The sequence below is a fragment of the Trachurus trachurus genome (genome assembly GCF_905171665.1).
Source record: "Trachurus trachurus genome assembly, chromosome: 22".
Lineage (NCBI taxonomy): Eukaryota > Metazoa > Chordata > Actinopteri > Carangiformes > Carangidae > Trachurus > Trachurus trachurus.
In genome coordinates this window covers 3,855,499-3,869,900 of record NC_139907.1, presented here as the reverse complement: position 1 = coordinate 3,869,900, position 14,402 = coordinate 3,855,499, and the positions used below count along the sequence as shown (strand labels likewise).

The 14,402-nt window shown below is 40.4% G+C and overlaps 1 protein-coding gene across 1 annotated transcript in view; it reads left to right on the top strand.

The window, feature by feature from the left end:
- sgpp1b (sphingosine-1-phosphate phosphatase 1b) overlaps positions 1-10,818 on the top strand; it is a 28,123-nt gene extending 17,305 nt beyond the window's left edge. Inside the window, exon 3 of the mRNA XM_083998630.1 lies at positions 7,990-10,818. Within this exon, the coding sequence (XP_083854756.1) occupies positions 7,990-8,541 (552 nt within the window). The 3' untranslated portion in view covers positions 8,542-10,818. The remainder of the gene's footprint in view (positions 1-7,989) is intronic.
- The last annotated feature ends 3,584 nt before the right edge of the window (positions 10,819-14,402 follow it).

Below are 14,402 nucleotides of genomic sequence, written 5' to 3'. Positions count from 1 at the left end.
CCTGCGTGTCCGACCATCTGCTGTGGTTAAAAACGTCTTCGGTGAAACTCGATGAGCACAAACTCAGATTTAAAAAAAAAAAAACTGTTTTGTGTTAAACTCTTCAGAGTTCATCTTCAAACTGAAGCATCTGAAACAACCTTTTGTTTGTTCTGTCCTGTTCTGTCCTCTTCAGCGCCCGGTTTACTGACAACAAAGAGCGTTCGAGAACCTGTTTCCTACCTACAAAGGTAGTTTTACTACTTCCTCCTGGGACAGTTTGTACCCAGCCCTTCCTCTTCCTCCTCATCCTCCTCCTCCTCCTCCTCCTCAGCGAGCCGAAGCCTAAAACTCCTGCTGCTGCTCCTCATCCTACACATTTTCCCTCCTCACTCAATTACACAATGTATGTATGTAAACAATAACTGTAACTATGGCAACAGCCTTCCAGCAGTGAACCAGTGATGTCAATTTGTCTTGAAAATCCCTTAAACTTTCATCCTCCCTAAAAAAAGAAAGAAGAAAACTCCTCCAATGAGCTGAAATGATAGAAACCAGATCTTTTTCCTACACTGCGTACACACGTCATTATATAATCTATATTTTACTTCTTCTTATGCTTCACTGAAACGATGTCATAACTCGCAACTGGGGGCAAATATTCAAGCCAGCGTCGTGACATCAGCCGGGAAACTCTGACACATCCAGACACGTTGGGCATCTTTGGAAAAAAGAAAAATTGGGGGCAAGTTAAAAGTGAAGTCCAGAGGGATATGACATGTGCTCAGATTAACCTTTGAACTTTACTTAAAGCTGAGTACGTAAAGGTTTTACACGTGTTTAATAAAGTTGCACATCCATCATTATAGGCTGTCGTGCAGAAAAAGACATAATGCAGTAAAATACAGTTGTAGTAATATGAAGTATGTCTTTATAGAAGAAGTTGTAATTGGTTAAAATTATGGAAATAATGGACACACCTTCCCATTCAATGTTTTTTCTTAATTGCCATCACTGTATTGTAGATTCATACTGAAGACATCAAAACTATAAAGGAACACATATGGAGTTATGTTATAAACACAAGAACCTTAATTAAAACAAAAGTGTTATCTGTCACCTGACCTAAACCCAACTGAGATGGGATGAGTTGGAGCACAGAGTGAAGGTCAAACAGCAACAAGGTCTCAGCTCATCTGGGAACTCCTTCAAGACTGTTCGAAAACAAAAACACGTTCAGCTGAAATCAAATCAAAAGGTGGCTACTTCGAAAAATCTAATATATAAAACATATTCTGCTTTGTTTAACACTTTTTTGTAAACAGGAAGTATAATATCACCAGCGATTAAAATTAAATAAAGTTACTCTTTGGGGTTTTAGCTTCGTTGTTTTTTGGCATCATCAGGATTTTGCTGAATGAGCTGTTTTTTATTGTAGCATCACTGGTTCCTGTTGATACCAAAGAAAACTTAACAACAAGATGATTCTGCAGATATACTAAATCTTCTTTTCTGTGATTCATCAGGGGATTTATGGGATGTTTTATTCACAATGGACGTCCTTAAATAACAGAACGTGCCTGCAAGTGCATGTTGAGAACTGACCGAGTGTGAACAGGAAGCAGCGAGCCGCAGTAATCAGCCTCGTGTTTTCTTTAACCAGCGCTTTGTTTAAACAGCGCTGATCTCAGAAACACAGCGTTCGGGTCGAGGCCTTCGAAACCCGGACTCAGGGTCGTGTCGGTCCGAGTCCAGTCGGGGTGTGAGACCGGTCTGCAGAGCTCGTTTCCACCTCTGATGACCCGGCGTGATGTCTGCAGCCAGATGGGGACTGTTGTTGTGTTTGAGGGAGTGGATGCAGCTCGAACACATGCCGGGCCTGCAGGGCACTTAATGCGTTCTGGAAATCATCACGCCCAATGAAACGACTTCCTCCTCCTTTGTTCTGCAGGAAGAGCTCCGAGACAAAAAGCTGTTCTGCTGCTGCTGCTGCTGCTGCTGCTGTTGTGGTTGTGGTTGTTGTTGTTGTTGACATGTGCAAAGCCTTCACCAAACTTTCACTCTGCTCTTCGCTGTTTGAACTTGTTTCACAGGCGTTTTTACAGAATTAGTGAAGAACAAATGAGAAGCACAGATGTTTGATTAAAACCAGCGCACTCATTGGTCCAAAGTTGTTCATCACTTCTCTGTTTTGTGATGTCAGAGCTCCTACAAATTTTAATGTTTCTCTTCATCATATGCTCCATTTTATTTTTTTATTATTATAAAATATTAAAAGAGCATCACATAATCTAACAGGAAACTCTTCAAACTAACAGAAAACTGTGTTTTAATGACCGTCACAGTGTAGATTATATGGTTCCTGATTAAGTTAATTTGTTACGATTCAATTCGTCACATAATCAATTAACAGAAACTGGTCTATAACCAACTTAAGAGTCAAATAAATTATATTTTAATGAGCTAAAACCTTTTAATAGAAACCAGAACAAAGCTTTCAGCTTCGTGTGTCAGGGTGTGGTTGGTTTCTTTTGAACAGAACAAACGTTTTGAGAATTTAAACTGACGGTTTCTGTTTCGGTTATTATTAATGAAACACTCTTTTAACCGTTGGGTAACAGAAAGGAGGTGTAGTCATTGATACACACACACACCAGACGGTTGGACCGTTTGTCTGCGGCTTTAGTTTCAACTTCCGACGAATCAGAAACTTTCTGTAACTTCCCTTCAGGTCTTTGTCCTTCTCTTCCTCCTGCTCTCGTCTGGGTTTTAAAGCCCCAGCATAAATGTTTACATGTTTTACAAGATAACAACTGGATATATTTGGATTTTACTTTGTCGTTTGGCACCAAACCAACGTGGACGTTCACCGTCATCTGACCCTTAAGGGACCGAACACATTCACAACCGCTTCAATAAACGTGTAGAGAGCGTTATCACTCACATGTCTGCAGCTCCGACACTTATTGAACCCGTACAGACAGTTAATGGATGACGCCGATGGCCGGGTCCATTAAGTGATTACATGTCTAGATAGGAGTCACACTGGGTCGGGTTTTATATACACACGACTATTAGTGGTTGTGTTTCCAGCCGGACGATGTATACACACTCATTTATTTTCATTCTAAAGCACTTTAGATAAAAGCTTCTCCCAGATGACCACACCAGTTGTTCCCCACGCCGCTGCACCACCGCACCACCGGCTCCTACTGGACCTTTTATACTGCAGCTGAGGCGGCTCCTTGTTTCAGAGCTCCCTCTACTTGTGTGGAGCTTTCAGAGCTGATAACGGTTCAGCAGAGGCGGCGGTGATCAATCACAGTCGACCAACCCGTCACCTTCAGACGCCAGCTCTGCCGCTTCAGCACCGGTGAAACCAGGGCTCAAACCGACCACTAAGACATGTGTTTAACCTCCTAAACAGACCTATACCCAAAATAAATCAAGAATAGCTGCACAGTGATCCATAGGTCCAATCCATACCGGAAGTCCTAACCAGAAGTTGGTCTTCTTCGTGTATATTATTTGCTGCTCCATACCGGAAATCTGATCTACCTCAAGTTTGAAATCCGCCATAAAACTATAAGTTAAAGTATATAAAACCAAATGGATTACAGGGATTATAACTGAGTAAGTATAAAGGATGTTTGTCTTCCCCATGGGTTTATTTTGTATGAAGTGGCCAGATTTAAAACACTTGAACAATCATTCACACAACTTTCCAGGATGTAAAACTGAGAAGTTGGTAAGAAAGAAAAAAAAATCACAGAGTTACAATGTAAATGTTTCATCGATTCCGAGTTACTATATTATATTACGTAAATAATATAATGTAATGAATAAGATACACCTCAGAGAATATACCGCCAGTGTCGGTAACATTGTGGAAAACACCATGATAGCAATGAGTCTATGTATAAAGACGCCACTGAATGAATTCAACAACTCCTTGACTTCAACTCAACCCAAAGTAGATGAGAATATCACAAAGCATTTACATTTTATAAAGGTTTTAGTGACTGACTCTCCATTTGGCCTCTTGGAACAAACACTGTTTAGACAAGTGTTGTTTTAGTGGCATTAGTGGCGTCTGATTTTAGAAACACTGGAAGGTATTTAACAGAAAAGTATGTGTAGGCGTCATACGCTTTTGCAAACCATCACCTTTTAATAATGAAAACTGACATTGCGGTCTTACTGGACCTTCATCAAAAGTCTTACAAACAATTCACTCTGGAAACTTAAGTCGACGATGCTCCACACATTCAGTGTGCACCGGTGTTTGTAGAAAGAAAACACCCACACAGCACTTGAGGACCTTTTTCCTACAGGTTAAGCAGCCAAATAGATGTTTAAACTTGCAGCAGGACCTTGGTTCGATGCCACGTTGGACCGAGCCGGTGTAAATAACGTAACAACAGTAACAGTCATCGATTTCTTCTCCAGGGGAAATCAGACACTCAGGTCGGCCTGATTTACACACACTGTACCTACTGTCCATGTACTCATTACCCTGCAACACACACACTCTAACGGCCTAAATGTCACGTAACTCACGTTGTCTAAAGGAGAAAGCTCAACAGTGAGGACGGATGATAAAGGAAAGGCTGATACAGGATCAGATCTACAGGTGTGTGTGTGAGGATCTGACGTTGAAACCAACCCCAACCTGTAATTTGAGACCTGACCCACTTTAACCATGAAACATGACACCGTAGGTCAACAGCTTTGTCCCTGACGTAGTTTTAAAACTACAACCTGGCAGAAAGTTAAGTTACACTTTATTTGTCATTGTGCCATTTGTACAACAATGAAATCCCTCTGCAGTGTAGAAGGACTAGAGCAGATAAAATGAAAAAAAAGGCTATAAAACATAGATAAGATAACTGTAAAACAAAGGATCACATTCACAATAATGAATCATTCACACCTGTGACTGTCAGGAAGAACTCAGATCTGTTACTGAACCAACAGTGACAGTTGGAGCTGAAGATGAAATATCCTAAAGACAATAGCTCAAATTGAATTTTGATCAGTTTTGCAGGATTGTTAATCTTCACTGCCTCCGTTTGACGCTGAATAATCGAGTCGTGCTGCTGCTTTTAGTCGCCACAAACTTTCACTAACTTCACAGCGACAGTGGATTGATATGAAACCAATAACGGATATTTAGAACATTCATTTGCAGTAAAAATGGAAATGTTGTTGTCAAAATTTAGAATAACACACCTGGGATTAGACTGAATACAGTAAACTGTAAGAAAAAAAAAAGACCTTCATTCTTTGTAGAACAACACAAACCTTGGTTCAGTGGGCGAGACGCTGCATCAGAGCCAAAGGAGTGCGTTTTAAAATACATTTGTTCTATCGGTTATTGGTGGTAAAAAAAAAAAAAAAAAAACGTCCGATGTCGATAATTGTAAAAATGCAGAATATCGGCTGATATTATCGACCATGCTGATAATCTGTTGACCCCTAGTTCGATCCAGAGCGGACGTTAAAAACCAAACAAACCTCCTCCAGACGACTGAATAGATGACATTGATCTACTGAAGCTCAGGGAAATGGTGGCGACTCTGCATCATCACTACCCGAGTGAAAGTTGAAGAAATTCCCTTTCAGACGTCGTCCTGAAGCATAAATACAAACTAATCAATAATTTAATAAAAGCAGATTTCTGTACTTCATCACAAATTCATCTCGTGATCAGGTATCGTCAGTTTCCTGTTGAGCCGTCGCTGCTTCAGTCGTCGTAAACTCAGTGATGTGTTTTAAAGGTTAAAGCGGCTGATTAGGAGCAGGAAGTTGACTCTCACTTTGCGGCTCAGGTCAATAAAAATAAAATTAAAAAAATGCTGACCTTTGTGTTTGTGTGCAGAGTTCACGGCCATGTTGTCGCTGGCTTACTTCCTGTTTCCTGTCAGCAGTCTTCAACTTCCTGCGTCCATGAGAAGGAAATGCACCAACAAATATTTATCTGCGAGAGGTCGTCACGCTGAACTTTTGTCTCTGGAGTTCGTTTTTATCTGGATATGAACTCGACTCCATGAAGCTTTGTTGTCTGTTATCAACGATGCAGGACAACGATCGATCTTTATTGGTTTATTGTTTGCCGGTTGTACATTTTATCTTGTGTGTGTGTGTGTGTGTGTGTGTGTGTGTGTGTGTGTGTGTGTGTGTGTGTGTGTGTGTGTGTGTGTGTGTGTGTGTGTGTGTGTGTGTGTGTGTGTGTGTGTGTGTGTGTGTGTGTGTGTGTGTGTGTGTGTGTGTGTGTGTGTGTGTGTGTGTGTGTGTGTGTGTGTGAGAAAGAGGCTTTATCCCTCCGAGCAGCGACACCATGAACTGTGTGTGTGTGTGTGTGTGTGTGTGTGTGTGTGTGTGTGTGTGTGTGTGTGTGTGTGTGTGTGTGTGTGTGTGTGTGTGTGTGTGTGTGTGTGTGTGTGTGTGTGTGTGTGTGTGTGTGTGTGTGTGTGTGTGTGTGTGTGTGAGAGAAAGAGGCTTTATCCCTCCGAGCAGCGACACCATGAACTCTCTGACTGTGTGTCCGTCCTTCACACACTCAGTAATCCCCAGATAACACACACTCACGACCTGCAGCTGTGAACTCACTCAGGTGTTTTTTTGAAAATAAGAACTTTTACTTTGAAAATCTGAAAGTTATAATGCTGTGTTCTCTGCAGCAGCGTAACGCTTCATTGGTGTTTTTATCTTCTGACATATTTGACCTTTTATTAAAAAATCTGCAGCTCCAGATTATTTGAATTAATCAGTTTAATCAGTTTAAAAAGTCTTGGATGTTTTTCTCCCCTGTTTTAGACAGTGACATCACTCATAATCTAAGTTATAGTCACATATAATCAAATTAATAAGTGATCACAGACAGGGTGTGTCGGTCCTGCCAGCGCTGCTTTAAATGATCTGTCATTGTGTAAATTGAAATTTTGTATATATAAAAAGTACATGTAGTATCGGTGAGTATACTCACAGTGGGTCTGAAATAAAGAGGTATTGAATATTCCTAATAATAACTTTATTTATATCAAATAACAAAGACATGGCAGCAGTTAGAACCATTAATCAATAAAACAATAAAAAACTAAATAAAATCTGAAAAACAATGGACAACAGCATCTAAAACAATCAAACCAAATGATTTATATAACTAATAGATAACATAGTTTATGGATTATTATTATCCATTGACATGAACTCCATTGAGGAAACCGAACCAAAAAGGCCCAGTCTGGAAAAAATGAAATTAAAAACTTGAAATATAAATTCATAGTGAACCTTGACAGGGTCTGTAGTTTGATTCCCGTCCTCACCTTCGCTCTCTTTCACTCTCTCTCATCTCTGTTTTGCTCTCTCTCTCTTTCGCTCTCTCATCTCTCAATTCAATTCAAATTTGCTTTATTGTCATGAATGTCACAAAGACTATGTTGCCAAAGCATAAAGAGTCAATGTTAAAGGGACAACGAGGAGTTTCTATTTGGTTATAAAAAAGTCTCATATTAATGTGGATGAATCTATGTTGCCCACACTTGTTAATGGGCCCATTTTCTATAAATATATCGTTTTGTCTCTATCGTTATTTTGTTATTATTAGTGGTGGCGGAAATGCTGGTCGAGCCGACCAGCGTTTCTTTACTTTCGGTTTCGTGGCGAGTCATGAGAATAACGCAGCTGAATCGCCGTTTATGGTGGGAACTACGACGGTGTGTGATCGTCTTCCAACCTCTGACTTTCATTGTTGATGAGTGAAAACATGAGTCTGTCTTGCGCCGGTCAAAGAATTTCACCGTGCGCGGAGGCTCATAAATGTAGTGTGAAAACACTTCACTTTTCCAAAACTCCTTGTTGTCCCTTTAATGTGAAACGCTGTTAAAAAAAACACTATCATTTTTTACATTTTTTTTCTGTGAGAGACTATGGTAGAAACACTGTTGTATTTGTATATATAAAGTCATCATCATAAATATCATCTTCTGTCTCTCTGTCTCTCTCCAGGACGTGATCGCGGGCTTCCTCTACAGCTCCCTCATCCTCCTCGTCTTCCTCCCGGCCTTGGACCTGATCGACGGCTTCAACCTGACGTGCCGCTGGGCGCCGCTCATCATCGTGTCGCTGCACCTCGGCCTCGGCCTCTTCTCCTTCACGCTGGACACCTGGAGCACCTCGCGGGGCGACACGGCCCAGATCCTCGGCACCGGCGCCGGCGTGGCTCTCGCCTCGCACGTCAACCACCGCCTGGGCCTGCTGCCCGACCCGACGCCGGACCGGCTGCCCCTCGTCGCCCCCGCCCTCGGCGCCGGCCTGGTGGGCGCGGCCACGCTGCGGCTGGTGCTGGGCGTGCTGGTGCTGGTGGCCACGCGGGCGCTGATGAAGGCCGTCACCATCCCGCTGGTGTGCCGGCTGTTCGGCGTGCCGAGCGGCGACGTGCGTAAGGCGCGGCAGCACATGGAGGTGGAGCTGCCGTACCGCTACATCGTCTACGGGACGGTCGGCTTCAACGTGCTCTTCCTCGTGCCGCTGCTCTTCAGCCACCTGCAGCTCTCCTGACCGAGGCCACGCCCCCCCCGACGCTCGCTGCTCTCAGATCAGCTCCTCGTCTTCTCCTTCATCTTCTTTTCATCCCTAAAACCACTTTGGCCGCTGTTTGGACTGAGGAAGGTGGATTAAAGCGTCGGCTGCCGCCTTCTTCTTCTTTTTATTGTTTATTTTATCAGTTTTATACAGTTTTTTCCTCCTGTTTTGCTCCGAGCAGCTTCAGGACATTTACATTTATTTAAAGAATCAAACCAGACGGCGACATCCACTCCTCTTCTCGACCGGCCCCCGTTGATTCACCTTAAAGCAAAAAAACAGACTTCTCTGACAGTGGACGAGACTGCAAACACCACTGATTGCTACTGATAGAAGACCTGTGTCTGTTTATCGCATTTATATTTTTCATTGATGCTGTTAATGTTATTATTTTTATTTTATTTTATTATTTTTTTTTTTTTAATCATTAAGAGCTCAGACAAAGAACCACACAGGTGAAAAGGCTGAACAAAACAAACAAAAAAACAGAAATTTCGAGAAAATTCTCATTTAGTTGGATCAAAAACCCAAAGATGCGTTCAGGTACAGAGGCAGAAAAAACTAAGAAAAAAAAAAGCTGCAGCCGGAGAGAGATCGATATCAGCTCAGGTTTGTGTGTTCTTTGTCTGAACGCTTCTTAATCTTTAGTGTTTGATCTTCTCCTCTTTCTAAGCAATAAGAGTTTTTATTCCAGCTCCTCGTTCTGACGCAGAAAAGTAACGTTTCCTCCTCTGTCGTCTGATTGGTCGACAGGAAATATGCAGAGTTTGTACACAACAGTTTTTTAAACACTGTAAAACTGAACGTTGGTGTCGCCTGGGACGATGAAGAGGAGGAAAAAGATGATGGATGATGATGCAGCTCAGGCAAAAAAAAAGAAGAAATTATTATTAAAAGTCTAGTTTTTAAAAACCAAGACAGTATTAGTACATAATTTCAAAATAAAGTTCTAATATTTCAAAGGTTAAGTTGCACAAAACGCGCAGAATTAAAAACGTCTGTGTTCAGAGATCAGTGTGATTAAAAAAAAAAAAAAAACTTTAATACCACTGTCAGATTTTATATTTACAGTTTTTTTAAGGAATAAAAACAACATATTCCTTCTTAAAATATCAGTTTGTTTCAGAAAAACTCAAGTTTTTATTCCTATAAAACCTAAAAAAAAACCACAAATACTGTAGCTCCCAGATTCAACTCAGCCGCAGCTTCAGAAACCACGTTTTATATTTTAACTACAAACGGACCGATGGAGAATTTATTCATATTTATCTCCTCTGTGATTTAGCTGTTTCTCCTCCTGTCGCCTTCCGGACCTGAACCAGTCTGGAACGGTTTTATTTGGGGTTTTTTAGTTTGTTTCTGTGCCTGTTTTAGTTCCTCGCAGCACATCTGTAACACTAAGAACCTTTACAGAGCCACCAAACACTGTGAGGAAACAAAAACCCTCAAATCGCATCACAGTTTATTTTTCCCGCTCTGGAAAAATACAACAAGTGAAAGAAGCGTCGTCATTTCTGAACCTGAAACTTTGGTTTTTCAGGTCGTTCACACTCAGCGTGAGCTCAGCGATCAGTTGTGAAACATTCAAGAAAGAATAAAAACTCAGGTGTTTTCCAACCTGCATCTCAAACTGAGAGAAACAAAGGTGAAGTGGAGCGACACACTTTTCACTGAGGCTGGAAAATACCTGAGATTTGCGCTTTTTAAGGTTCATTAAAGTTCATTCGGGGTCTTAAAGGTTCATTAAGGTTAATTCAGGAAAAAAAAACAGTGATAACGAGCGTTGGACTTTTCTTCACAACTTAAAAAAGTAAAGATTTTGCTGCCAAATGTTCCAAAAAAAAAAAAAAACTAAATTGAGCTGAAGCTGCTGCAGATGTAGAAGAGGAGAAGTGAAGCTGCTGATCACTGATGTTTCCATAGTGACTGAACATCTGGTTCCTGTGCTGAAGTGCCTTGCTCCAGGGCACGCTGAGCTGAGCTGAGCTGAGGACGGGTTCTTTTTCATTTTTTTATTTCAAGTTTCCCACCTTGTGCTGTGTTCAGGTGCTGCTGCCCCCTGCTGGAGGGAAGGCGCCTCTGAACCGAACTGAACTGAACTGAACTGAACTGAGGACCAACCTTTTCACAAGTCTTAAATGTTTGAGCATGTTGTTATTTGTTGTTGATTAGTTGATTACGGTACTGTCCTAATATGAATGCACTGTTCCCAGAATGCACTGCCCTCCCCTCCCCCTTGCTCCTCCTCCTCCTCTCTTCGCTTCCTGAGCCGGACAGAGAACGTGAAGTCGGTCCAACGTGTTGATCTGAGCTCTGATTGGTTTCAGAGTCACGTGTGAAAAAGATTTTTAACAATTTCCCAGAGTTAATTTTGTTGCTAAAATGTTTAAAAGTCGTAAAGAAATTAGCTCCTGTGGGCAAAAGGAAGAAATATGGTGAAGTTTTCCATGTTTTTTCTTCTTTAAACAACGAAAATATAGAAGAAACAAAGAAACTAGTGGACGTTTCTGTGAACCCTGATCTATAAAATATCAGAAAATGTCCATAAGGGTTCAAGTATCAGCTCCTTATGTCTCACTTTATCTGATCAACACATAAAAACTCAGAAAGAGGGAAAATTGGTGAAAAAACACTCAATATTTTGCATGAAAAAAGCCACAGATGTGACTTTAAATGACCCTGAACACAAAAAGTCAAAGCAGCACTCTGACGATGAGCTGTGAAGTTTCCTGTGGATATTGAACCTGCGGCTCAGCTGCACCGGGCCGCCCGTCTTCACCTGGTTCTGTGTCCGGCTCGTTCACATCCTGTGGCCTTCGCCTTAATGTGCACGAACATGATTCTGTTTCAGTTTGTGGTGGTTGTTTCCTCTCTGCACCTGTGACTCCGCCGCACGTCTTTGTTTTTTGTTGTTTTTGTCTCAGTGTTTGATCTTCGTCCTCCAGTGTCCACGGTGCGTTCAAGTCACGTCGGTTTTAAAAACCTCTCAGGTTCCATCTAGGTTTTGGTTCTAAATATAAAATCCTCCCCTGGAGCTGAAACTCGTTCCTAAATCTGATTCTGTCAGGTCGGCGTAGTGATACGTGACAGGAGTGATGAGGCTGAAGAGGCCGTTGGACGTTTATAGTAGAAATTAGATCGGTGAGATTAAACCAAACATCCGGACTGTGACGAAGACGACGATGATGATGATTGTGTTTCTATTGTGAGAACGCTGTGTGTGTGTGTGTGTGTGTGTGTGTGTGTGTGTGTGTGTGTGTGTGTGTGTGTGTGTGTGTGTGTGTGTGTGTGTGTGTGTGTGTGTGTGTGTGTGTGTGTGTGTGTTTTCTCTGTGGTGATTCAGTGAAAGCTGAGCAGGACTGAGGGTTTTAGGGGCTGAGACAAGGATCTATCTAACATTAACCAAAAGTATTTAAATTAAATTTAAAACTCTATATTAAACTCCCTGTTTGTTAATGTTAGTTTTTTTTAAACCATCTAATATGTTATAAATTGATTAAATTCAGGATTTTGTTTGATGACAGTGGGATTATAATTCCACGCTTAGGTAATTTGAGTTGTAAAATACCAAATTTGTATTTCTTATCCTCCACAAACTTGTTCTTTTGTAGAACCCCAAATATAAATATCACTTTTTACAATCCCCAAATTTGACGTAAATTTATTTATTATTATTATTATTAATTTTATTTCTCTATAAAACCCAGAGGATCTTAAACTCTGAAACAGGGAGTTTATTATTAGTAAATGTCTAAATTATAATTTGGTTTTGTTTGCAGCTCCTCTGCGCCTCCTGCTCTGTCTCCACTGACCCACACGGACGTCTCGTCTCGTCTTTGTGTCTTTTGATTCATTTTCTTTCTTGAAAAAACAGAATCTCAGAGAAACAACTTTTTATATCAAACTCTTTTTCTTTCTTTTTTTTGACCTTGACCAAATGAAACAGTGGTTCGACTGTGTAGCTGTCGCTCTGTCCGCCTGTTTCCCTTTAGTGCCTTTTATTCTCGTTGTTCAGGAAGATTCAACCTTTTATCTCTGTGGTATAAACTCTTCCTGTTTCTTCACTCTCGTCTTGTTCTGTTGCCTTTTGCACTTTTGTAGCGGCGTCTGTGTTTTTTCTCCACGAGGAGGGAAAAAATGGAAATAAGTGACTAAAAAATGTCCCTGTAAAAGTTTAATATACTGTAAAATTCATTTCCCACTGTTTGAATAAGTAAGAAGTGAGTCACTGTAGATGAAACTTGAGTCCTCTTTATGTTGATGTAACTAAATTCAGAGGTTTTGATTTTTAACCTGTGTTTGTTCGCATGACAAAAAAAAAAAAAAAGTCTGAATGAGTTCTGTGTGTTCGTCACAAACCAAAAAAAATGATTCATCTCTGTGGTTTGAAAAGAGAAATGTTCACTTTTAGAGAAAACAAAGGGGTTTAATTCCAAACTGAGCACAAATCCATCTCAGAAAAATAAGTTCTTGGTTGATTCATTGTTGATTCATAGATTTTTTAAAAAGCTTTGTTATGTCAAAACTTGGAAAATTAAATCCCTCGTGTTTTCCCTGTTTTTTATTGTTCAAGTTCCGTCGTGTCTGAAGCGACGTTCAAGGACCTTTTTATGCAGTTTCACAGTATTTTTTTTTTTTTTTTTTTTATATATCTGCAGATTTTATTGTTGGGATTTGATCAATAATTCAAAGTGAGGCTGTTTCTGTCTGATTGTTCGTGTGAGATTAACAGCAATAAAAAATGATGATGAAACAATGTGGTCGTCTGCGGCTCTTAATTAGATTTAATTAGATCTCAATGACAATGTAAAGTATTTCAAAACAAAATGACTGATGACTCATTTTTATGTTTATTTTTCCTCGCTATATAAAAACTGATGCGTCAAACTGAACGAGTCAAGAGACAGATGTTGAATTGATGAGGTGATTAAGTTTGCATTAAGCATGTTGTACGGTGGCCCTGAGAGCTCAAACCTTCAGGGATGCAGGTGTTCGATGCTCAGTTGTGACTCTTTCAAGTTGAAATGAGTGAATAAAAAGTGCGACACAACAGGTTCATCACTTGTTAACGTCCCCTGGAAACACAACACTGCAAAAACTCAAAATCTTTCCAAGAATATTTGTCTTATTTCTTGTCAAAATGTCTCATTTCTAGTCAAAACTAATCTCTTTCCACTTAAAATAAGACTCATCACCTAAAAATTAACTTGTTTTTAGATCATTTTCATTTGTTTCAAACTAATTTTCAATTGAAATAAGTAGAAAAATCTGCCAGTGAAAGCAAGTTTTTTGTGCTTGTAATAAGAAAGAAAAACTTGCTCCACTATCAGATTTTTCTACTTATTTCAAGTGAAAATCTGCTTGAAAGAAGTAAAAAAGTGTCTATAAACAAGCTGCTTTTTATGTGACGAGTCTTATTTTAAGTAGAATGAGATTTGTTTTAACTAGAAATAAGAGAAATATTCTTGGAAAGATTTTGAGTTTTTGCAGTGAACTGTTGCGTTGTGAGAAAGTGGAGAACGTGTGTTGTAAAATTCGTATTGATTTATGTGCATTCACTTAAGTTAACTTGAGTCAAAGTAAAGTAACTCTCTCTCATCCCGTTTAAATGATGTTACCAGGAGTATTTTATCAGCAGGTGGGTGGAGTCAGACTCTTCCAAGATGGCGACTACGGCGGTGGAGCGGCAACGCACACAAATCACCATAATAGTCATAGCAGTAGGTTCATTAATTACCTTTAAAGGTCGGTGCAAGCTGTTTTTTAGAACGGCGGAGCAGAGCCGTGAGCTGCTCAGCTAACGCAACGGAGGCACACGCTTTACTTTCGCTTTTCCC